Source organism: Triturus cristatus, chromosome 1_1 (genome assembly GCF_964204655.1).
Source record: "Triturus cristatus chromosome 1_1, aTriCri1.1, whole genome shotgun sequence".
Taxonomy (NCBI): Eukaryota; Metazoa; Chordata; class Amphibia; order Caudata; family Salamandridae; genus Triturus; species Triturus cristatus.
Genome location: NC_140579.1, coordinates 106664676 through 106688402, shown reverse-complemented (window position 1 = coordinate 106688402; position 23727 = coordinate 106664676). Strand labels below are relative to the sequence as shown.

The following is a 23727-nucleotide window of genomic DNA, read 5'->3' as shown; positions in this document are numbered from 1 at the left end:
ATTCCCATCTTGCTGACTGGATTTTCGCCCCCTACAACTGCAGTGCTGTTTGTTTAACCACTGCAGTGTAGAAAGCTGAATTCTAGTCAGCAAGAATAACGCGGCACAAAGTTCACATACCATTACTTACATTCCCAAGATGTTTACTGCTGTACACCATGGGTTTGCATACTACGCGCTCTGTGATGTGACCATGAACACTATTGCTGGACGACCTGTATAAAGTATACCTCCAGTCAGAAGTATTGCATGTTAGAGTCCGGCATTCTCTTTACAGTAAATACATTTAATGTGAAGATGTTGTGAATAAAACACGATTTTATTATTATTTATCCTCGACCCGTCACAATAAGGCTTAAAAAAAAAAACCACAGCACAGAAACCGCCCTCCTCGCCGCAACAGACGCCATCCGCTCCCTACTTTACTAAGGAGAAACAGTAGACCTCATCCTCCAAGACCTCTCTGCGGGCTTCGACACGGTATCCCACCGCACCCTAATCCACAGACTCCATGACGCAGGGATCCGGGACAAAGCCCTCGACTGGATCTACTCTTTCCTCTCTGGCAGAACGCAGAGGGTAAGACTCCCCCTTTCCTCTCAGACCTTACACCTACCACCTGAAGAGTCCCCCAAGGGTCCTCCCTCAGCCCAATGCTCTTCAACGTCTACATGACTCCATTCGCCCCCATCGTCCGAGCCTACGGACTCAACATTGTTTCATACGCAGATGACAGCCAACTCATCCTCTCCCTATTCAATGAAGTCAACGTAGCCAAACTCATCTTCCAAGAAGGCATGGAAGCTGTTGCCAGATGGATGAAAAGCAGCTGCCTACAAATCAATACCGACAAGACTGAAGTACTCATCATGGGCCCATACCCCGACGTCTGGAACAACACCTGGTGGTCCCCGCCCTCGAGAGCCCACCCACCCCCACGAACCACGCACGCAACCTCGGAATCATCCTCGACTCCGAGCTCAAAATGGACCGCCAGATCAACTCCGTCACATCCTCCTGCTTCCACATCCTCTGCCTCCTATGTAAGACCTTCAAATGGATCCCCCACAAGCACAGAAAAAAATGTCGCCCTCGTCACCAGCAGACTTGAATACGGAAACGCGCTCTACGCTGGCATTAACAAAAACCTCACCCGCATGCTACAAAACGTCCAGAACGCCGCCGCAAGATTGGTCCTCCACCTACCACGAAACTGCTACATCTCACAACACCTACACACACACACACACACACACACTCCACTGGCTCCCCATCGAGGCTAGAATCACCTTCAAGATCCTTACCCACGCCCAGAAAAGCCCTCCATAACACTGGACCAGCATACCTCAACAGCTGACTCAACTTCCACGCACCCCAAAGAATCTTATGATCATCCCAACTCTCCTACGCCGTGGTTCCCTGCGCCAGAAAGACCATAGCAGGAACCCGCTCCTTCTCCTTCCTCGCGGCCAAAGTATGGAACGCCTTACCGCTCCACCTCAGACAGACAACATCGCTCCCCATCTTCACGAACAACCTCAAACCCTGGCTCTTAGACAGGCCCCCTCCTTGATGGGCTGGATCCTGCACCTCCTCCCCCAGCGCCTTGAGACCCTTGCGGTGAGTAATCGCGCTTAACAAATCCGTGATTGGTTGAAAGATGGTCAAACTCTTCCAGTAAGCACACTGCTGCTATGATCTGCACCAAATCCTACAAATGTGTTGGAAGGGGCACCATTTGGTGGTGTTTCAAGAGTGTGATCAAGTAACTAATCCTCCATTAGTTAGAGACTAAAGCCTGGAAATGCAGTGCTCAGAATTGGAATTACTGCATAATTTTAGTAGTACATCCATTTAGTTTGGCAAAATTTATCTTACATTGTTAATAATGTTTTAATTGCAATGTATTGTAATAGTAGGCGCTGGCTTTGTATATGGTATACCACTAGGTGGTTATACAGTGCACAGGGTCCAGAACTTCCCCAAAAGTGTACAGTGCTCAATGTAAAACCCAAAGTGCTCTATTAGTGTGGGCGAGCAGTCTTGGGCCTAACACACAGTGTAAGACATTCATTGCGCAACAGTGATCAATAATGGACACACGACTCCAATAGGAGATCCACACCAATTTTAGGAAAATATACTTTGTATTTTATTTTAAAACCAAGATCTTCGCAGTAAGGTAAGTATGTTTTTAAATAAAAATACTTTTCACATTTTCTGCACAGTTCAATGTTATCCTATGGGGAAAACAGTATCGCGGTTAAAGAGGTAAGTATCACACTTACACTTCCAGTCTTTGGGACCAAAGGTAATCAAGGGGCCAGGGTCAGTTGAGTACCAAAACTGCACCTCCAGCGATACAAGGGCGACCGGGTGCAGAGGTCAAATTCGAAGTTTGGCCTAATGCGTTTCAGTGGAGACTGGGGGTGCTTGGGACTACACTGCTTGCCTGGAAGTAGATTGGTTGCAGGGTCCAAGTTTTGAGGGTTAGAACCAGCAACGGGGGTGGGCTGCTTTGTGGCCCCCTTGGGTGGAGAGCCTCTGCTCTCTGGGACCAGAGATAATGCACATCCTGGGCAGAGGTGTCACACCTCCTCCTCAAGGATGGGCCAGTGCTCGAAGGTGAAGCTTCAAAGGCCTGCCGCCTTTGTATTGCGACCCCCAGCTGCTAGCAGCAGATTGCAGCCCCTGGTTTACACAACCACTTTGGGCTGGAAAACTTTGGAAGAATAGGAGATGTGCCCACCTCTGCCAACTCCACCCCTTAATTGAAGGAGGCGAGGTGAAGCACATCAAGACCAAGAAAGATAGTCCCCGGGGTAATCTTCACTTGTTGATGTAACACGTCCTCCAAAAATTCCTGTATCTCAATCCAATAATTGGAGATCTTCGGACAATCCACGAACATATGGAGATCGTCCGCAGCCGGGTGCTTACACCTAGGGCAATGATATTCTAGACCTGTCACCTTAACTAATTTTCCAGGTGTTAAATATTCCCTATGTGTAGTATATAAATGATTTCTTTTAAGTGCTGCAGGTTTAACAACTGCCTGCAACATAGTAAAGGAGTCCCCCCCCCCCAAATGCCCTTGATTTCATTAGAGTTGAAACTAATGACATTGCCCCAGAGTTTTTGGAGTTAGGATTCAGTCACTCCTCCGGCTTCTAGAAGGGCCCAATACCAAAAAGAAACCTCCCGTTTCCATCCACCCCTCCTTGAGACTGAATCAAATTTGGAGTTTGATGCTTCTAGGTCCCAGGATTTCGTTGCCCACCATCCTGACAACTGGTAATACTTAAATCTAGTGAGTGTCCCTCCTGTCAAACCCGAGAGGGACTCCCAGCTCAAGAGCTGCGAATCTTTCTGCAGATCACCCCAACATGTTATGCCTGCCATTTTTAAGGGCTGGGACAATTATATCTTTAAGACAGCCCGGGGTACCGGGGGAGTCCCAAATTGGGGCCTGGGATGCATAGTAGGGGATTTTAAGACTTTTCCTAATGTATAACCAGTTCTTCAAGGCAGCACCCAGAATCTTAAGCCTGACTTTTTTATAGAACTTCGGATCTCCGAATTTAAAAAGAAAAAACTCTTGCCCCTGGGGGATGTCATACAATATGGCCTGAAACAATAAACCCCGTGAAGATGCATCCGTCTTATTGGCCAATATTCTGAAGTTTTTAAAATGAAATGAGTGACAGTAAGTGAATAGGTCTGGTAGAGCTAGACCACCCATGTATAAACTTCTCCTAAGCTTTTTCCAGGAGATTCTAGAGGACTTAGTGTTCCAAATAAAAGAGCCGATTTTTCCCTGCAGTTTCGCGATATCTGGTGTCATAAAAGATAGCGGAATAGAGTTAAATAGGAAAGTTATTTTTGGCAAAAAGATCATTTTTATCAAATGAACCCTTCCAAAAATATTTAGAGGGAGGCTTGACCACCGCTGAAGCAAACCACAAACATCCTTAGAAACTCTGGTCAAATTAATTTTAGATAAATCTCCAATTTTCTGGGCCAGATGGATCCCCAAATACCTCATGCGAGGCTTAGCCCCTTGTGTCCCCTCATCTTGGTTCCATTCCATAATCTCGGTCTTATCTTTATTTATTTTAAATCCCGAGATTTCCCCAAACGATTCAGCCTGATCTACTAATCTGGAGCTAGCTTCAGATGGATTAGATGTTAACATAAGCAGATCATCTGCGTATAGAGCAAATTTCAACTCCAGATCTGCAATTTTGAAGGGTTTGATCAATGGATCGGACCTAAGCTGACAAACAAAAGGTTCGATATAAAGATTGAACAATAGGGGTGACAAGGGGCACCCTTGCCGGGTGCCCCGAGCGATTGTAACCCAATCTGTTAAGGCTCCATTGACTAAAATTCTTGCCCGAGGGCAAAAATAAAGAGACCTAACGGCTGAAACAAAATTATTGGGAAAACCAGACCCAGATAGAGCTTCCCATAGGTATGACCAGTTCACCTGGTCAAAAGCCTTAGCGGCACCAATAGCTACTAAAGTCAATGGAAGCTTCTTATCTGTTGCCACATCTATTGCCGCGATAGTTTGAAAAGTTCATTCATTCAGCTGCCTATCGGGAATAAAACCCCTCTGATCCGGATGTACTATTGTTTTAATAATTCTTGCTGTTCTTGCTGCCAAGACCCCCGCAAAAATTTTATAATCCGTGTTTAACAGGGAAATGGGTCTATAAGACTCAATTTTTAACGGGTCTTTGTTGGACTTCAGGATCAGGGTGACTGTGGCTTCAGACCATGATTTTGGGACGGTCTCACCTGATAAATAGATTCTATTAAACAGATTTGTTAGGACAGGGACAACCTTTTCGAGGATTACCAAGTATAACTCTATTGGGAGCCCTTCTGGGCCCGCTGCCTTCCCTCTGGCCATTTTCTTAATCTGGGTTTTAACTTCGCCCTCTTTTATGCTCGAGCATAGAAAGGCTCTATCCAACATAGATATCTGAGGCAGCCCTAACTGATTCAACCAATCTTTAGCTCTTTGAGGTACAGAGCAAGTGTCTTCTTTGTATAGATCTTGCATAAATATTCTCGCCTCCTCCCTAATTTGGTCATCATCATATATGATGGCTCTTGTGCTGCTCTGAGCTAGGGTTTTAACTTGATTCCTTACCCTATCTGCCCTCGTTTTCCAGGCTAGAAAAGAGCCACATCTTTCGCCATAGGAGAAATTTTGGAGCTTGCTGGCATCCCACCTATCTTTTAAAATCTTATCCAAACTAGCTTGGAATTCTGCCCGTAATCCGCCCAGCTCACTTTGCAGGTGTGGTACTGTATTCTGATGGTCTGCCGATGCCCTCTGAAGCTCTTGTTCTTTTTGCTTAATCTTAGAGAGGCGCTCTTCCTCCAGCCTCCTCCTGAACAAATTTCTCCTAATCATCAGTATACTTAACGATCCTCTAAAAAGGCCATAAATGCCTCCCAAACCACCTGATCAGTTGCGGTGCAACAGTTATACTTAAAGTATTCCTCTGCCTGATTCACTAAGTCCAACTTGACCTCCTCCTTTAGTAATAAGGATCTATCCAGGGTCCACCTTCTCTGACATTCTTTTTGCTTAAAATTAACTACCAGCTCCACCGCTGAATGATCAGAGAGTAGTGCTGGAGTATATAAGATGGAGTCTACTGCTGAGAAAAGGGACTGATCTAATAAAAAGAAATCAATTCTTGAGTGATGTCTGTACTTCCGGCTGTAAAAGGAAAAATCATTTTTAGATCCGTTTTTTGCTCTCCAGTTATCTATCAAGTTAAACTCTTTAATAATATTTCTCAATTCCAAATGTGATTTACGGGGAGGGGCATATTTAACCCTTGAAGTACGATCTAGGAATTCATCCAAGGGTGGTCGGGGGGCACGGGTAGTAGGAGTAAAAATGGGAAAAAATTAATCCTCACACAACTGTGGAGAAAAGAGAACTATAATGGCCGGGTGGGAGCAAAATTTAGTCTACCTAAGGCAGTCCCAAGATGAATAGCATTCCTAATAAAATCAAGATAATCAGCTGGAACGTCAATGGGTTGAGAGATACGAGAAAGATGTCTAGAGGTGTGTAAGCTAGCGTTTGGCAAGCTCAGATGGGTCCAAGATCTTCTCTGCTCCGAACAAAATGGTAGTACCAGGGGAGTCGCAATAGTAATCACAAACCATGCTGGGATTAAAGTAGAGAAGTTCGAGACAGATCAATCTGGGAGGTGGCTGGTAGCTTCATTGTTAATAGGGAGCTCTCCATTGGTGTGTGCAGTTTACTATGGGCCTAATCAAGATGTTCCAGCTGCTCTCTTGAAATTACAAGCTAGCCTTTCTGATATGGCAACACTCATTATCTTAGGGGGAGATTTTTAGTCCCCGCCATCTTGAAGATGGTGGGACTTCTCCAATCAGGGCTAGTTCTATGCCCCCTCCCACAGAAGGGTAGCATAATAGAGGGTGTAGTCACCACAGATAAGGTGGCCATTGGACCTACCTGCTACTCCCCTAAAACGTGCCTAAATATAGTATTTAGGTGGCTCCCCCAGACTTAGAAACTAGTTCCTGCCGACCTAAGAAGGAGGACGAAGACGACGTGCAGAGAGGACTGTCAAAACCCACTGACTTGGTCACAGCCCTACCAGCTTGTCTGCAGCCCTCAAAGATCCAGTGAAGAAACGACACCTGTCCTGCATCCAGCAACCTCCACAACACCTGGGAGGACAACCTTCCTTTAAAGAAGACCAGAACTCCAGAGGACAGTGGCTCTGTCCATAAGAAAGCAACACCATGGACTCTGGTGCCATCCGGATCCGCTATCCTTGATTACTCGGCACCCAACGCTTCTGGCCTGTGTCCAGGTGGCCCAGATCCAGAAAAGGTTCCCCCGTGATCCTGAGTCAAAGTCCAGCATTGACTGACCTCCTCCAGAATTCTTTGACGACGCCTACAGTGTGAATCCGAAGACCCCCCAACCCGGACCGGCTCTGGTTAGAAAACTAGACATAAAAGTACATCCCTGCACCCGAAGCCCCTGGGCCTTGGTGATCTTGACCGACGGTGTCCCTACCACCTACAGCATCTCAACATAGCCCTGCTGTCGCTTCTTTCCTTCATACAGCTCCAGTTCATCTCCTACAGCCTATTTTCCAAACCGAGTTTCTCCATTGAATTGCATTGAGTGCCTGACCGCATGTTTGCACCCTGCACTCGGCCTCTCCTGTGCCACTGGTGTTGTATGTTAGGTGCTGCCTTGTGAGCCCCTGTGCTTGTTTTAACGTCCGAAGCATGAGCCCTGCAACCAATCTACTTACTTGCAAGCGGTGTGTCTTCAAGCACCCACATTCTCCTTCGGGTAACATAAGGCCTGATCTTCAAATTTGACCGCTGCACTCTGCCACCCCGTGCCGTTGGTGGTCCAGTGTCTGGGTCTACCTGAACCTTGCCCTCTGCTGTCCCTGCAACCTGAAGACTGGATTTGTAGTTTGGTTACTTACCTGTAAAATTGCATCGTTGTTTTCCTCCATAGGTTAACTTTGTAAAGACTGAAAATTGCACTAAGTGTCCACTTATGAAACTAAAAAGTATCTCTATTTAAAAACGTACTTATCATTTTGCGAAGATCTTGGTCTTAAAATAAATCTTGAGCAAAGCTTATCTTTGTAAAATTCGTGTCGATCTCCTTTTTGAGTCGTGTGTCATTTATTGGTCATTGTGTGCACAAAAAATTTCTTGCACTCCTTTGTGGATGCCCACACTACCACAAATGGAGCACCCTGGGTTTGCATTGAACTCTGTACACTTCTGGGGGAATCTCTGGATTCTGTGCACGGTCTAACCACCTAGTGCTGTACCATATACAGACCCAACTTCCTAAACTCCTACTTTTTTTTTTTCTTTTTTTTTTTCGAATTTTATATAGCTCGAACTAGACCCGAGACATTGGGTATCAGAGCGCTTTACATGAGCACCAGATTCGTTACATGAGGGCACATTAATTTTTGTTAGGCACGGGGAGATTAAGTGATTTGCCCAGAATCATAGGATGTTGAGCATCGTTGCCGAGACTCGAACCCGGTTCCCCGCTTCGAGGTCGACCGCTCGAGCCATAAGGCTACATCCTCTCCCCAAAATAAGATTGATTGTAGGACTTATGAGTCTGGTAACATCATTAATTTACTTGACCTGTAGATCTTGTGGCAGATTGGTGATTTTCTCAGTCATACCAGTACATAGCTCATTGTTTGAGTAAGCAAAGTGCTTTCCGTTCTCCTTGTTTTAAATCTATGTAACTATAATGTAATGGCTGCAATTTGTTATATTGAAAGCAATCTGTAATATTTTATTCTATATTATAGACTGCTTTAAAATCTTAATAATAATAATAAACCCGAATTTGTAAAGCGCAAACTATTCACCCTTACGGGTCTCAAGATGCTGGGGGCCGTCATGGAAATTACGTGAGCTATTGCCCAGAGTCACACGGTGCTGAGCTGTCGCTGGAGCCGGGATTGAACCGTGAACCCGTGCTCCGAAGTCAGCTACCCTGGCCACTGCACCACACCTCTCCACCGCTGCACCACACCTCTCCCCTCAAACGTAACCGTCTTTAATTGTACTTTCAGAGTAGTAAAAAATCCAGTTTAACAATGGAGGAGGTGAGAATAGCTCTATTTTTCTAGGGCACAGTGCCGCTATTTCGTTTCACAAATCGTCAGAATAGACTGTGTGTAAGCCGTGTCTAAACACTACTTTTGTGTCTCGAGCTATGGACCTAGGAACTTTCAAAAGGTTTTCCTTTCTTTTCCTTGCAGCATGTATTCTACGGATGAGAACCTGGTGTTGTCCCCGCTGCTGGGGAACGTCTGCTTTGCCAGCTCTCAGTACAGCATCTGCTTCACACTGGGCTCGTTTGCCAAGATTTATTCTGACACCTACGGTAAGGATCCGTTTCCTGCCTCCACCCCGCATCAGCTGTCACAAAGGGACTACTGAAGTTACATTGCCATGTCTACTGTTCCTCGAAGAAGCATTGCAAGTCTCCAACCAGGCCTTGGCTTAAGCAATTGAAAGACCTGCAGTGCCTGGTGCACTTCTAAGGCATTATGTGCTCTCAACTGCAGAGCTGGACATGAATTGTGTTGCAGATGATTTTATTGATGTGTTTGTTCTGAGTTAAAATCAGTAGATTTCAGTTTCTGCCTGAAAGCAGATTGTTCTGTGTAGCTTGTTGTTTTTCAGGTTGTGGGTGCTTTGTATGCAATGTACATTTCTGCCCCGGCTTGTTAATGTCAGTAGACATTTCTATCGATCATTAAAGGGGAACATGTGAAGGTGTGATGCATTTCTACTGTAGGTACACAGAGCATCCTATTTGGAATCCTTGTCTTCACTGTTGATGCCAAAAAGGCAATGGAAGTAGGGCCCTGGGTTTCCCAGTCTTAAATCCACTCTGCTTTCCCTCTCAGACTGCCAGCATCCCCTATTCACTTGCTGTCTATATCCTGCTGTCTCTTTCGCTCTCTGTCCTGTCAGTCACTGCCTTTTTCTGTGCTCTCGCTGTTCCTGTCTAGTTGCTCTCTCCTTTGGCCTGCTCTCTCTCTAACTCCACACTCTTTCCTGCTGTTCCCTCAATGTACGCTTTCTGATTTTAGGTCTTTGCTCTTTTAGTAGACTTCAGTAATCTGCCGTTTCTCATTTCTCAAACTCCCTTATGAGTTAATGAATCCGTAGTCTTCAGTCCATCTTGTCTACTTCGCTTTATGTATTTGTCTAAATTGTGTCAATATTATTTTCCCACGTATACAGGTGACATCAACTTCCAAGAATTTGCAAAGCGACTTTGGGGAGACATCTACTTCAATCCCAAAACGTAAGTAGTTGTACTCTTTGCTAAACATTAGCAGTTGGAACTTTTGTGTTTGAGATTTTTTTTTTTCTTCAGAGTTTTATATAGCGCGAACTTGACCCAAAGGTATCAGAGCGCTTTACATGAGCACCAGTTTCGTTACAGACTGACACATTTATTTTTGTTAGGCACGGGGAGATTAAGGGGTTTGAGCGTCGTTGCCGAGACTCGAACCCGGTTCCCCAGATTTGAGGTTGAACGCCCTAGCCGATAAGCTACTTCCTCTCCCCTTTTTAGGTCTCGCCTGACCCATCGCATGCGCTGGTCTGGCGGGACTTATTGAGGGGGCTCCAAAAAGTGCTACCAGGCCAGCATAGAGCTACAGTGCATATGCGCAGGCGCGCGCACTGCGCTTTACCGCGATTATTTTAACTTTCGCGGCCGCACGGCCACTTTGATGTTTGATCGCGATCACTTTCGCGGCCGCTTTGCATAGCCAATAGGTCTCGCTTTTGGGACCTTATAAGTATTTAGTTATGCAACTGTTGTATAGCTAAACACTTGTAAGGTCCCAAAGGCGAGACCTATTGGCTATGCTAATGCTTGTTGTAAATCCTGTTACTCAGGATTGTTAATCTCAAATGGGTGTGTATTTGATTGCACTTGATGTTTAAAAAGTAGCTCAGGATTCGCAATGATACCTAGTTCAGGCTGTAGATTGACTAGTTTTGAAGGATTATTGGCACAGATGGTTCTCATAGGTTCAAGATGTAGTGTAGGATTGGTTCTCTCATGGATGTCAATGTGTACTTAAGGATTGGCTATTTTTTGTTGGGGATAGCACACTTGGTTATTGTCCAATATTCAAGATGGTTTGCATGTTGGGTGTGGGCTACTTGTGCTGACTAGCACTTGAAGTCTTAAAGATGGCACCTGATTGTTTACCTTCTGCCATTAACCTGATTACTATGTTATGTTAAACAATGTGTAATGCGCATGGCTACCCCAGCGATTGGGCGTCCCAGCACTAATCCTAAAAGAGCGAACTGCAAGAAGTGACCTATCACAGAGGAATGTAGGACGTTACAACGCATACATTCACAACGCGGTATTTTACATCACGTTTGTTACAACGCAAGTCGTTACGACTTGCGCTGAACATAGAAATAGTATGATCTACTATTCCAACTCCAGCCTACGTAATAGTAGGGAAGGTGTTGGAATAGTAAATCATACTATTGCTTAGTTTAGAGCACCATCCAGCGTAAGTCAATGTAACGACTTGCGTTGTAATGCCCGCGGTGTAAAGGCCATTCTCCATCACAGAGTGCTGCAGGAACTGCTAAGAAGAGAACAACCATGTCTTCAGAATTTTCCTGAAGGGCCAGTGGTTCTGGGCACTCCTAATAGACAGAGGGAGTGTGTTCCAAAGGGCATGGACCTTAACACGGAAGTATTTTCCTCCAACTCTGACTCTTTTAACACGGGGAATAGAAGCAAGCTTCTGATCAGCTGAAAGCAGTGACCGCGAGGGAAGATACTGGGACACTAGATTGGACAAGTTGTTGGCCCCCTGGGAGAAGAAAATCTTATCAGTGCTGCACATGGTCTTAAAGTGCACACGCTTCTCTACAGGTTGCCAGTGCAGTTTGCAAATAAGACCGGAGACAGGACAATGCTTTGGAAGAGAGAACAACAGCCTGGCCGCGGCGTTTTGAGGCAGCTAGAGTCTGCTGATCACAGCCTTGTTGGCTCCTATTGAGCTGTATCACATTTTGTTGCCAAGGGTTGAATTTTTCACCAATTATTTTAGTAAAACGGACTTGTCTGCTGCGCCAGCTGCCTATTTATGACCTATTAGTTTCTTTTGGCCTCTTTATAGACTGAGCCGTTGTCACCTCTGATATTTAGTCATTTTATTCACTATTTTGCTTTGAGCCTGTGGCTGGTTCATCGGTTTTCACTGTTTGTTGATGAAGGGTCCACAGTGTGGTTTGTGCAATTTCACCCCTTTTTGCCATACGTCTGTGTTTTGTCTTTTTCCAAATATCTTTATTTTTTATATATATGAATATATATATATATATATATATATATATATTATATAATATTCACTAAATGGTGACACCTGCACAATGCTGGAGTTTACATGTAATAATTGTGTGGCAAAGTTCAGTGAGTGAGACTGACCCTATTTTCTTGTACATCATTGGTATTTCTAAAATATTTTGAAGATAACTTTTTCATCAAAATAAACTCTTCGTATCTTTTGTTAGTTAATTTATTTGTTTAAGTTGGAATAATTTGACACCATGTGTGTATTCATTTATATTATTCCCTAAAGTATTCATTCTGGATCTCCTTTAATACTTGCATTTTGATACCAAGGCTCCTGGGGGATTGGATTGCCCTGTTTGTGTTTAGATATTCAACGTGCAGCTTTCTTTACCTCCTTCAGGCGAAAATTCACAAAGAAAGCACCATCCAGCAGCGCCCAGCGCAGTTTTGTTGAATTTGTACTAGAACCACTATACAAGATCTTGGCTCAGGTATGTGCTTTGCCTTTTGTCTACATCATAGTGGTAGCTCCTTTGTCCTTCCCCCTGATCATCCGCAGAGGGGTTGGACGGGGGCTACAGTAGTTCTAATAATGTTGTGTACTAATTCTGTTTGTGTATAGCACTTTGACATACTTCCTCATAAACCACAAAGGATTTACTGTGCTTGGCTACTTAATGTGAGACCTATGCTTGGGGCCCTTTTTCAGTCGGGTGTTACTGGGCGGTATCTTCTGTATGCACAAATGTTTGTTACGTCCCAAAACCACCGGTTCGAATCCACTTGGGAATTGAACTCTAGGGGTAGAGATGCCTAGTATTCAAGGGTTGCACGCTCATAAGTGAAATTCATTGTCCAGCCAGTGCTATAGCTTTCCTTCTGGATCATATATAGCCTGGCAGTTTAGGCTGAACAGTTCCTGTTGGAGCAGAACCAAGACTGATCTGCATATGGCTGGTCTTTGTTTAGAGTAGCATGGTGGATGAAAAACAATGGAATGAAATGTCTGAGCAAACGCCTATGGCTGAGATTAATTCAATTATTTCTTTATTTTTCCAAATACAATATCTTAAATAATAGTGTGTGTTTTACTGATGAGTAAATAGAACAAATATAAATTATTAATGGCAAAAAAGAAAATGAGCTTTGACCTTCTGGGGCCAGATTCTTCCCTAGAAGTTTGTAACACCGCACCTTTATGTAGGAAGTGATTCAATCTCATAAACGTTTTTATAACATTTACATATTATGTGCAGATTTTGTATAGCCCTGTGCTGCACTCATATGACCTGAACCATAGGTGCCAGACAATATAAATGCAATGTGGCAACCTTTCTGTCATACATCAGCATACTCAGTCTGGAGCATAAGGGTCAGATATATCATATCAACAGGGGGTCAATATTGTTTTTTTATATTCGTTCTCCTCCCAAGTACTGGAAACAGTATTGCAGACCAGCCTATCAACCTGACTGGCCTAGTGTCTTCGCATGTTTCCAAGACCGCTCTAGTAGGTAAATCCATTCTGTACGTAGATTGCTCCAGTCGCCCTCGGACTTCGTCAACATACAGAAGCCATTTGGCTTTAAAATTCAATATTATATGGGTCATTCACAAGGCTCGCACACAGGACTTAATTTTTCCTCCACCTGAAATGGCGGAAACCTGCAAAGACTATAACATCCTCACAACGGTAGTCCTTCTTTTATTTAAAATGGTGCTCAGGTAACACGCCTTGACAGTATTGTTTCAATCCCACAAGGGATTTAACCCAGGACTTGTTGCTCCTAGATCACAGAATGTAAGTAGACGGGACTAAGAATCCCTCTTTTCCGCCGACTGGAATCTAAATTGTATTGCTCGTTGCTCGTTGGTGATAACAATGCCGAAGCGATGAGCTTGTTAGTGCTTGAGTTTAGCCGCCTGAGACTCCCGTTCGGGTCTGCTGGTCTATTTGCCTTTTTAATTTAATTTTGGTATTGATCCAGCGGTAAACCAGCCTCAGATACTCAAATACCTTATACTTACCTTGGCTCATAATTTTTTTTTTTAATCTCTCCCTCTCTCTCCCTCTCTCCCCCTCTCTCCCCCTCTCTCCCCCTCTCTCCCCCTCTCTCTCCCTCTCTCCCTCCTCTCTCCCCCTCTCTCCCCCTCTCTCCCCCTCTCTCCCCCTCTCTCCCCCTCTCTCCCCCTCTCTCCCCCTCTCTCCCCCTCTCTCCCCCTCTCTCTCCCTCTCTCTCTCTCTCTCTCTCTCTCTCCCTCTCTCTCCCTCTCTCTCTCCCTTACACTCCCTCTCCCCCTCTCTCCCTAAATAAAGAAGCATGTTCCCTTTTTTTAATAGCCATAGATTATTCAGGCAGCCCTATAACACTATTTATATTTGCTGTTCAAAGTATGCATGTACAAGTACTGGCAAAACAGCTTTAGGTGACTGCTTATTTTTGTACCGCCTGGGACATCAAAATAATGAGCTGCCAACCCTAATCACAAAACCTGGAGTTTGTTGCAGGATCACCACATTATTTCCTCCACCCTGATCCCTGGTTACTGCCATATTAGCAATAGTTTAACACATTTGAAACCCTACGCTGCCGTCAATAACATTCTGAGTTACTTCAAGTGTAGAGAGCCATCCGCTCTCCTGGGCCTGCAACAATGCACATCCTGGGCGAGGTGCTAGGTCTCCTCCCCAGGATGGGCAGGGGGAAGCTTCAAAGGCATGCCGCCTTTGTGAGCTTCTCCAGGCCACTTGCTGTACTTAGCAACTGGTCCCTACCAGTTCTAAACCCCCACTCTGGCGGGAAGACTGGCCGGAAACTCCAAGGCAGTGAAGGGGGTTTGCCAGCCTCTCCCAACCCCACCCCTCAGGTGGGGGAGGTGAGGTGAAGCACATCTCCGGGCTCTCGCCATCTTGAAGATGGGAAGCCCTGCCGAATCAGGACTAGGCTACTGCCCCCCCTCCCTCAGGAGAGTGGCAGGATAGGGGGTGTACACACCCCTGGGCAGGGACCCATTGGTCCCTGCCCTTTACCTACCTGTAACACCCCTAAATTCAGTATTTGGGGGCACCCTGAACCTTCCTCCCTTAGATCCAGATTCCGAAACAGCAAAGATCAAGAAGAAAGAAGACCTGCCGTGCAGCTGCTAAAAAGAGGAAGACACCAACAGCTTTGGCCCCAGCCCTACCGGCCTGTCGACCCTCGAACCTGCTCCTGCTAAATCCCGGCATCTCCCGTGGCCAGCAACCTCACAAACCCTGGAGGACCTGGCTACCTTGTGACTCTGAGCATCTGGGGCTCCCATGAGCAGTGGCACTGCTCAAAGCAAGTAACTGACCCCTGGCATCAGCCAGGAACCGAGAACCCTGCACACTCTGCACCCGCCAAGCCTGGCCTGTGCTGGAGCGGACAAAGACCACAAGGACGTCCCCCCGGCGACTGTGACCCCTAATCCGGCACCCAAGGACCCACCTCGACGCTCCTGACAATGCCTGCAGCCTCAGAACCAGGGACCCCCTCCCCACCGCGATCAACAGAGGGTAAGATTTCCCAACACCAAAAGGCACCCCTGCACCCGGTGCCCTGCGGCCCCCTGTGCCCAACTCCTGGGTACCTACCTATCCTCCAACTACCCAACTTACCTCTCGAAGTGGTGGTCGCACCTGAAGAATCTCTGTTCCCGAGCTTGCAGCCTTTGTTCGTTCTTGAGCTTCTCCATTGCAATTCATTGAGCGCCCGACGGCTCAAAAGCACCCTGCACTCAGCCGCCTGAGTGCCCCTGGCTGTGCAGCCTCTACTCCTACCTACTTCCCCATTTGCCCTGAGCAAGTGACCAGGAGCCCAGCTCCCACAGCCGCATGGCCTGCTAGTCAGCAACCACCAACCAAGGGCCCCCTGCCTTCCATAGGATAACATTGGGCCTAACTCACTCTGCACCCGGCTGCCCCTGTGCCGCTGAGGGTGTAACAACTGTACTTACCTGACCCTGGGAGGACCCTGAGTCTATGCCCAGCACCTGAACTCTGCCAGTCGAGTACTTACCCAAGACCTGATAACTCACTTTTCTTCCATAGGGTAACAATGACTGGTTTCAACTTGAAATTTCTTCGAAGTGTGGAGTTTCTAAACTTTAAAATATTCACCTAAAATCAACCGTGTAACGAAAACGGAAATACTCACCTGCTATTAGGAGAGATCCCAGTGCTGGATCTTGGTGCCCAGCACTGACCCTGAAAAGTAATTACAAACCATACTTACCGCTAACTCAATTTTATCCAGTATTAGGGTATCTTTCATAGATTCACATGCCTGAATCATTCCCCGTCGTCGGGAATGGGAGTCGCCGGTAAATAACAAAGTAATGTCCAGAAGACATAAGACAGCCATAGGCCTCAGAGGCCTTAGCTTAGTAAGCTATCCACGTCCTTATGTAAAAAGGACCAAATTTTGGCCAGAGCCAATCAGCTAACACCACCCTCTAGAACCTTCCTGGTAGGAGCTCTAGTCCCTCAGATTTTCTACCGCACGTCGTGCTAAGGGAGTCTCCACTGAGCTCTGCTCATTTCTTTGGTTTTGACAGTATTTCTTCACAACTTTCTGGATTTTCAGCATGGCTGATACACCTAAGAAGGGTTTATTCAGGCCCTGCGCCTCTTGCGGAAAGAAGAGGCTACATATCGACGACCAACACAAGGACTGCTTGTATTGCCTCTATCCCAGTCATAGTTCTAAGGACTGCAAGGTATGTCGGACTTTCTCTTCTAAGACCTTGAAAGACCGAGAGGGGCGCCTTTTAATCTGGCTGCAAAGGCTAAAGGACAAGGATGTGGTGTCCTCTGAGGAGAGTGAGAGTTCCTCAGTTGCGTCTCACTCCTCATCTAAAAGACCAAGGGTGGCATCGCCGGGCCCTTCGTCGCAGCCACCTCAAAAGAAGACGCAGAAAAAGTCTTCAGAGGTCCAGGATTCGCCTGTTCCAGGGAGCTTGTCTCCTAAGGTGATGCCCCACACCTTCAAAAAGCCTATTGCCACCTCGTCGACGACAATGTCGACAGTAGCGTCGACGAGAAAGTCTCCTTCGACAGCGATTTCAGTTACATCGTCGACGACGACTCTATCGACGATGACATCCCATTCCATGTCCTCGACGACGACAACTCCATCGTCGACGGCAGGCAAGACAATTCCGTCGACGTTAGCCATAAAAAAGTCGTCGTCGAGTAAGCTGCCGACGGAAGGGTCGACGACGACACCGTCGACGAGAGCTTCATCAACATCATCATCGTCGACGACAACATCGTCGATGAAGACACCGTCGACGAGGACACCGTCGACGAGGACACCGTCGACGAGGACACCGTCGACGAAGACACCGTCGACGAAGACACCGTCGACGAAGACACCGTCGACGACGAGGGTACCGTCGACGAGAATATCACCGTCGTCATCGTCGACGTCATCGTCGACGAGGAGACCGTCTTCATCATCCTCGTCGTTGACGACGACCCCGACGACGATCTCGTCGACTCATTGATACCTGTAACGTCGGTTACAGCTATACCATCGAGCCCCTTGAGGGGTATGGACACGGACGACCAAGGTACATTTGTGCATGTACAAATAACCAAGCGGGCATTAACTCCGGCCCTCACTTCGCCCAGTAAGGTCTCAACCTTGCCTCCCACTCGCCTCTTTGAAGAGGAGGATTCGGATGACGCTAGTCTCTTTCCTGCGGCGACTAGTCCATCACAGCTTCATGTAAAGTACCAGGATGTCTCGGATTTCGAAGACAATCCCCAGGACTATGAGGAGGTTCCTCATCAAGAATACATGCCGCCTCCACCTTCCATGGTGTGTCTACCGGCAGCCTTGGTCACAGACCTTCAGCTCTTAATAACGGACTATAAGCAGCGTTTTCCGACTCCGGCACCTCCACCGATGCCTGCGGGGCCTTCCACTCCACGGCCACGACCGCCTCCACTGCTTTTGGAGAGGACGGCACCTCCGCCTCGGCCCACCACGGACGACGAGGAGGAGGAGGAGGAACCTGAGGAAGGAGAACTCCAGGACGTCCAATCCCAACAAGATGAATGGGACGATTACATCCTTCCGGCTCCTGTTTCGCCTGTCCCTACCACAGCCGACTCACCGCCCGACGACATCGGCGGTTTCCACAACATCATTGAAAGAGCGGCCCAGCGCTTCCAGATCCCGATGCCTTCGCATCAACAAGACTGTTTCTTATATGACTTTAAGGAACCCTTCAAGAAGTCCGTCCGGGCAATTCCGATAATTGATTATATTTGGGACCAGGGCATAAAGATAATGCAGAACCCTTCATCAGTGCCACCGGTTCTACCACGCCTGGACAAGAAATATAAAGCTCCGGACACGGCTCCGGTTTGTCTTACAGGCCATCCAAAGCCGGACTCGGTTATCACTCAGGCTGCGCAGAGGAGGGCAAACAACCCAGCTGCGTTGTTGACAGCTCCGCCGGATAAAGAAGGGCGACGTATGGATAACATAGGGAAACGTTTCTCCTCTATGTCAGCCTTGACAGTGCGTGCCTCCAACGCTACTGCACTATTGGGACGGTACAACCGACAAATGTGGGCGGACATTGCCCCATATCTAGCGGATTTGCCTTCTGACTTAAAAGAAGAGGCAAGGAAGATTCTGTTGGAGGGTGAACGATCTGCCACGGAACTAATAGACTGTGCAATGGATATTGCTTCCACAGGTTTTAGACAGCTGGCTGGTGCGGCTGTTCTCCGGCGCCAGGGTTGGCTCAAGGCAACTTCTTTCAGACCGGAGGTCCAGACAAAAGTCCTGGACATGCCTTATGATGGCCAGCTTCTATTCGGTCCTCTTATTGACGAGGCATTGCAAGGTATCAAAAAAGATACAGATACTGCCAGAGCCCTGGGGTCTCTGCAATCTCGGAACCCTTCCTTTCGTGGGTCCAGAGGAAGAGGTCAGACTTCCTCCAGAGGAGACTTTCAACAGCGTTCCTCTTTCTCCTCTTCCCAGCAGTACCGTCCACAATCTCAGCAGCGACAACAGTCGTCTTACCACAAAACTTCCTTTCGTAACAGAGGAGGAAGACAAAAGGGTGCCGCGCGGCGGCAATGACTTCCAGATGCAGCCGCTCACAAACTTGTCTCCACCCTACAAGATTGGCGGAAAAATCTCCCATTTTCTCAAAAATTGGCAAACGATAACTACGGACCGATGGGTCCTCCAATTAATACAATTCGGCCATTCCCTGGAATTCATACAAATTCCTCCTCAAACTCCTCCCCGCCAAAGGGCTCACAAAAACCTGCGCCCATTACTCCAAGAAATAAAGATTATGCTTCTAAAGGGAGCTATAGAGAAAGTTCCCCTAAGTCAACGAGGGAGAGGGTTCTACTCCCATTTCTTTCTCATCCGAAAGAAAGAGAAAAAATGGAGACCCATATTGGACCTCAGAAATCTCAACAAATTTCTGAAAAAACAGTCGTTTCGAATGATTACCATACAGGAGGTTTTGCATTTACTCAACGCAAACGACTACATGGTGTCGGTGGACCTTCAGGACGCCTATTTTCATGTCCCAATACACCGCAACCACAAGAAGTTCCTGCGTTTCATGGTGGCGGGCAGGCATTACCAGTTTCGGGTTCTGCCTTTTGGGCTCAAATCGGCGCCACGCATTTTCACCAAATGCCTAGCACCAGTGGCGGCGTACCTACGCCGTTCCCACCACCAAGTCTTCCCGTATTTAGACGACTGGCTTATCAAGTCCCCATCACAAGAAGGCGTGATAAGATCTTCCAACGCTTGTCTGACACTCTTCGAGTCACTGGGGCTCACTCTCAACCACGACAAATCTGTCCTGCAACCATCCCAATGCATGCAATTTTTGGGAGCCACACTAGACACCATCCACAGGAAAGCATTCCCGTCACAGGAACGCCAGGACAAACTTCAATCTCTGGCACTCCAGGTAATGACAAGAAAGACACTCTCGGTGCGCCTCTTCAAATCCCTCCTCGGGATGATGTCCTCCTGCATTCTATTAATCCCACATTGCCGCTTACGGATGCGACCCCTACAAGAGGCTCTGTCGAACCAGTGGATCCAGTGTACAGGGTCTTTCGACGACGTCATCCAAGTAACCCCGGCGATCAAACAGGCTCTGCAATGGTGGGTTCGCCCCAAGAACCTTTCGCAAGGCTTGCCTTTCTTGCTTCCTGCTACTCCTCATATAATCACCACGGACGCCTCCTTGGAAGGCTGGGGAGCTTTCCTTCAGGAGCTACAGATAAGCGGAAAGTGGTCCCTTTCGGAGAAAATGCTTCATATCAACCTTTTAGAGCTCCGAGCAGTCTACCTAGCTCTAGTGGCTTTCCTCCCGAGGATAAAGAACTCAGTAGTGCTTGTCCGGACAGACAACACCACGACAATGCACTACCTGAACAAGCAGGGAGGGACTCGTTCACTGACACTTTCGCGCGAATCGCAGAAAATCTGGAACTGGCTGCTCCGCCACAACATCTCTCTCCGAGCAGATTATGTTCCAGGCACCCACAATGTGTTGGCAGATTATCTAAGCAGGAGACAGGCAGCGTGCCACGAGTGGGAACTGGATCAGCAGGTCCTCAACAATATCTTCGCCCAATGGGGCACACCTCAGCTGGACCTATTCGCCACCCAACGCAACGCCAAATGCCAATACTTTGCAAGCTGGCATCCCCAACCAGGATCCCTGGGGAATGCCTTTTCGATAGCATGGTGCAACGTCTTTGCATACGCCTTTCCGCCATTTCCCCTGATCCCCAGGGTACTACGGAAGATGAAGGCGGAACCTTGCACTTTGATATTGATAGCCCCAGCTTGGCCACGCCAACACTGGTTCTCGGAACTTCACCTCCTCTCCCAGGAACCTCCGATCAGGCTGAAAACGTTTCCATCTCTTCTGACGCTCAGCGATCAGCAGATTCAACATCCGGATCTAGCCTCTCTCAGGTTATCAGCTTGGCTCCTGAGTTCAGAGAGTTTCGGGGCCTAGACATTCCTCCAGACTGCAGACGAATTCTAGCTCGGGCTCGAGCAGACAGTACCAACAAGACCTACTCACTCAAGTGGAAAAGATTCTGTATCTGGTGTAAGACGAATAAGTTGCATCCTTTCTCTTCCACCCCAGAACAAGTCTTACCCTACCTTTTACATCTGGCAGAATCTGGTCTTGCTCATGCCTCCATTAAAGTTCACCTAGCTGCAATCTCACGTTTCAGAAGATCTTCTTCCGGCCCCTCTTTATGGTCTCATAGACTCATAAAGCAATTCATGAAAGGACTGTTTCGCACATTCCCTCCAGTAAAGCCTGTTCCACCGGCCTGGCACCTTAACATAGTTCTAGCTCAATTAATGAAGCACCCGTTTGAGCCCATCCACAGAGCTGACCTTAAATTTGTTTCCTGGAAGGTGGCACTTCTACTAGCTCTCACCTCGGCAAGGCGAGTGGGAGAGCTCCAAGCATTCTCTATCCAGGACCCATTCCTGCAATTCAAAAAGGATAGAGTCCTTCTCCGCACAAATCCAGCTTTCATTCCCAAGGTTCCATCTCACTTCCACCTCAACGAACCTATTGTTTTACAATCATTCTTCCCAAATCCACAAACAGTGGCGGAACGAACTCTACATTCACTAGACATTCAGCGTTGCTTGAAATTTTACATTGAGAGAACGAAATCTTTTCGTAAATCAAATCAGCTATTCATAGCCTACAGCAGACCTCGAAGAGGGCTTCCGCTCACAAAACAGAGCATTTCCCGCTGGATTTCTTGGGCCATTTCTTTCTGTCACCAACAGGCAGGACGTCCGTTGAGAACAACGGTCCGTGCCCACTCCACAAGGGCCATGTCTACTTCCATGGCTCTTTTTGCTGGGGTGCCCATTGTGGATATTTGTAGAGCGGCCACATGGAAGACGCCGCATACCTTCACCAAGCATTACTGCCTGGATGCGGAGATCATGAAGGATGCGTCAGTGGGCCAAGCGGTACTACGTCATCTTTTTAAATAGAGGTGAGCCCTTTCTTTCATCCCACCATCCTGAGTTTATGCACATTTCGCACTATAATGTATGCATTACTTATTCATTGCTTTACAGTAGTACTGTTATTTATCTCAGATAGATGTGGTTATCTAATACCTGTATGTTATCCATATCTTTCGAAATGTGCTTTTTTCACTGCTTGCTACTCTGATTCAGGCATGTGAATCTATGAAAGATACCCTAATACTGGATAAGGAACGCGTTACTTACCTGTAACTGCGGTTATCCAGTATTGGTATCTTTCATAGATTCACATGCAACCCACCCGCCTCCCCTGGAAGGGCTCTCTCGGATCTCTCAGTATACAGCTGCTTAGCACTGTGCTCACGAAAATCTGAGGGACTAGAGCTCCTACCAGGAAGGTTCTAGAGGGTGGTGTTAGCTGATTGGCTCTGGCCAAAATTTGGTCCTTTTTACATAAGGACGTGGATAGCTTACTAAGCTAAGGCCTCTGAGGCCTATGGCTGTCTTATGTCTTCTGGACATTACTTTGTTATTTACCGGCGACTCCCATTCCCGACGACGGGGAATGATTCAGGCATGTGAATCTATGAAAGATACCAATACTGGATAACCGCAGTTACAGGTAAGTAACGCGTTCCTTCTTCCATAGGAAACCATTGACTGTTTTTCTGTGAAGTTTCTTCTAAGTGTCGATTTTTGCAAACTACAAATATTCTTTAAAAATCGTACCAACTGTGAAAACGTATTTACTTACCTGTTTTAGATAGATGTCCCAGTACTGAGCCTAGGAGCCCAGCACTGGATTACAAAAGTAACTAGAACATACTTTACCGGTAACTTGAACTTTCTCCCATAGGAAACCAGTGACTGTTTTTCTGTGAAATTTCTTCTGTTGATTTTGCAAACTTACAAATATTCGTTAAAAATCGCCTGTGTAACCTAAACGCATGCTATCAACTGTTCACAGGTGGTATACTAGTGCTGGATCCAGGATTCAACACTGAACCCGAAAAAGTAACCATAACCCCACTTACCTGCTAAGTGAATTTCCTCCCATAGGATAACATTGGTAATTTGATTATAAAAAGTTTCCAAGTGTCAACTTTTAAACTACCAAAATATTGCTTAAAAATCACAACAGTAACTAAAACGTATTTACTCACTTGTTTCCAAGAACAGTCCCAGGACTGAATCTAGGATCCAGTCTTGGAGTTAGAAAAGTAATCCTGAAAGTAATCAATTGCATTTAACTTAAAATTCCCATTGAGCTCAATGTATTATTGTGTTTGAAATTGTGTTACCTATTACAATAAACTGTAACAATTGCATTCAAAAGTCAATTGCCTATTGCAAAGTATTTAACTAAAGCATCTCAATCTGAAAAAGTATATTTTGATACCTATTGTTGGTTCTAAAATAAAACAACCATATATTTTTATATACAAACCATTGGCCTAGAGGTCAGTTCTTGAGTGTGTGAGACCATTTGCTGACTGTGTGTGTACAACAAATGCTTTACACTGTCCTCTGATACTGCCTCGCTGCTCGACCAAGCTACCACTTCAGAGAGTAAGGTTGTATCTAACTTTAGCCTCTGCCAAACCTCTGGGGACTGTGGACTATGTACACACTGTACCTATTTGGGAACAGTATATACAGAGCCACTTTCTCACAGGCGTGGGATCTCCTGGCCTTCCCTTCCTGTTCCTGTGACATGTCCCCTGCTGGGGCCCTGTGTCTCTC

The 23727-nt window shown here is 46.6% G+C and overlaps 1 protein-coding gene across 4 annotated transcripts in view; it reads left to right on the top strand.

Annotated features, from left to right (window-relative positions):
• EFTUD2 (elongation factor Tu GTP binding domain containing 2) overlaps nt 1-23727 on the top strand; it is a 208733-nt gene that overhangs the window by 82177 nt on the left and 102829 nt on the right. For all 4 annotated transcript variants that reach the window (XM_085609831.1, XM_085609851.1, XM_085609863.1 and 1 more), the window contains exons 11-13: nt 8832-8956; nt 9826-9889; nt 12324-12414. In XM_085609831.1, the coding sequence (XP_085465957.1) occupies nt 8832-8956; nt 9826-9889; nt 12324-12414 (280 nt within the window). The remainder of the gene's footprint in view (nt 1-8831; nt 8957-9825; nt 9890-12323; nt 12415-23727) is intronic.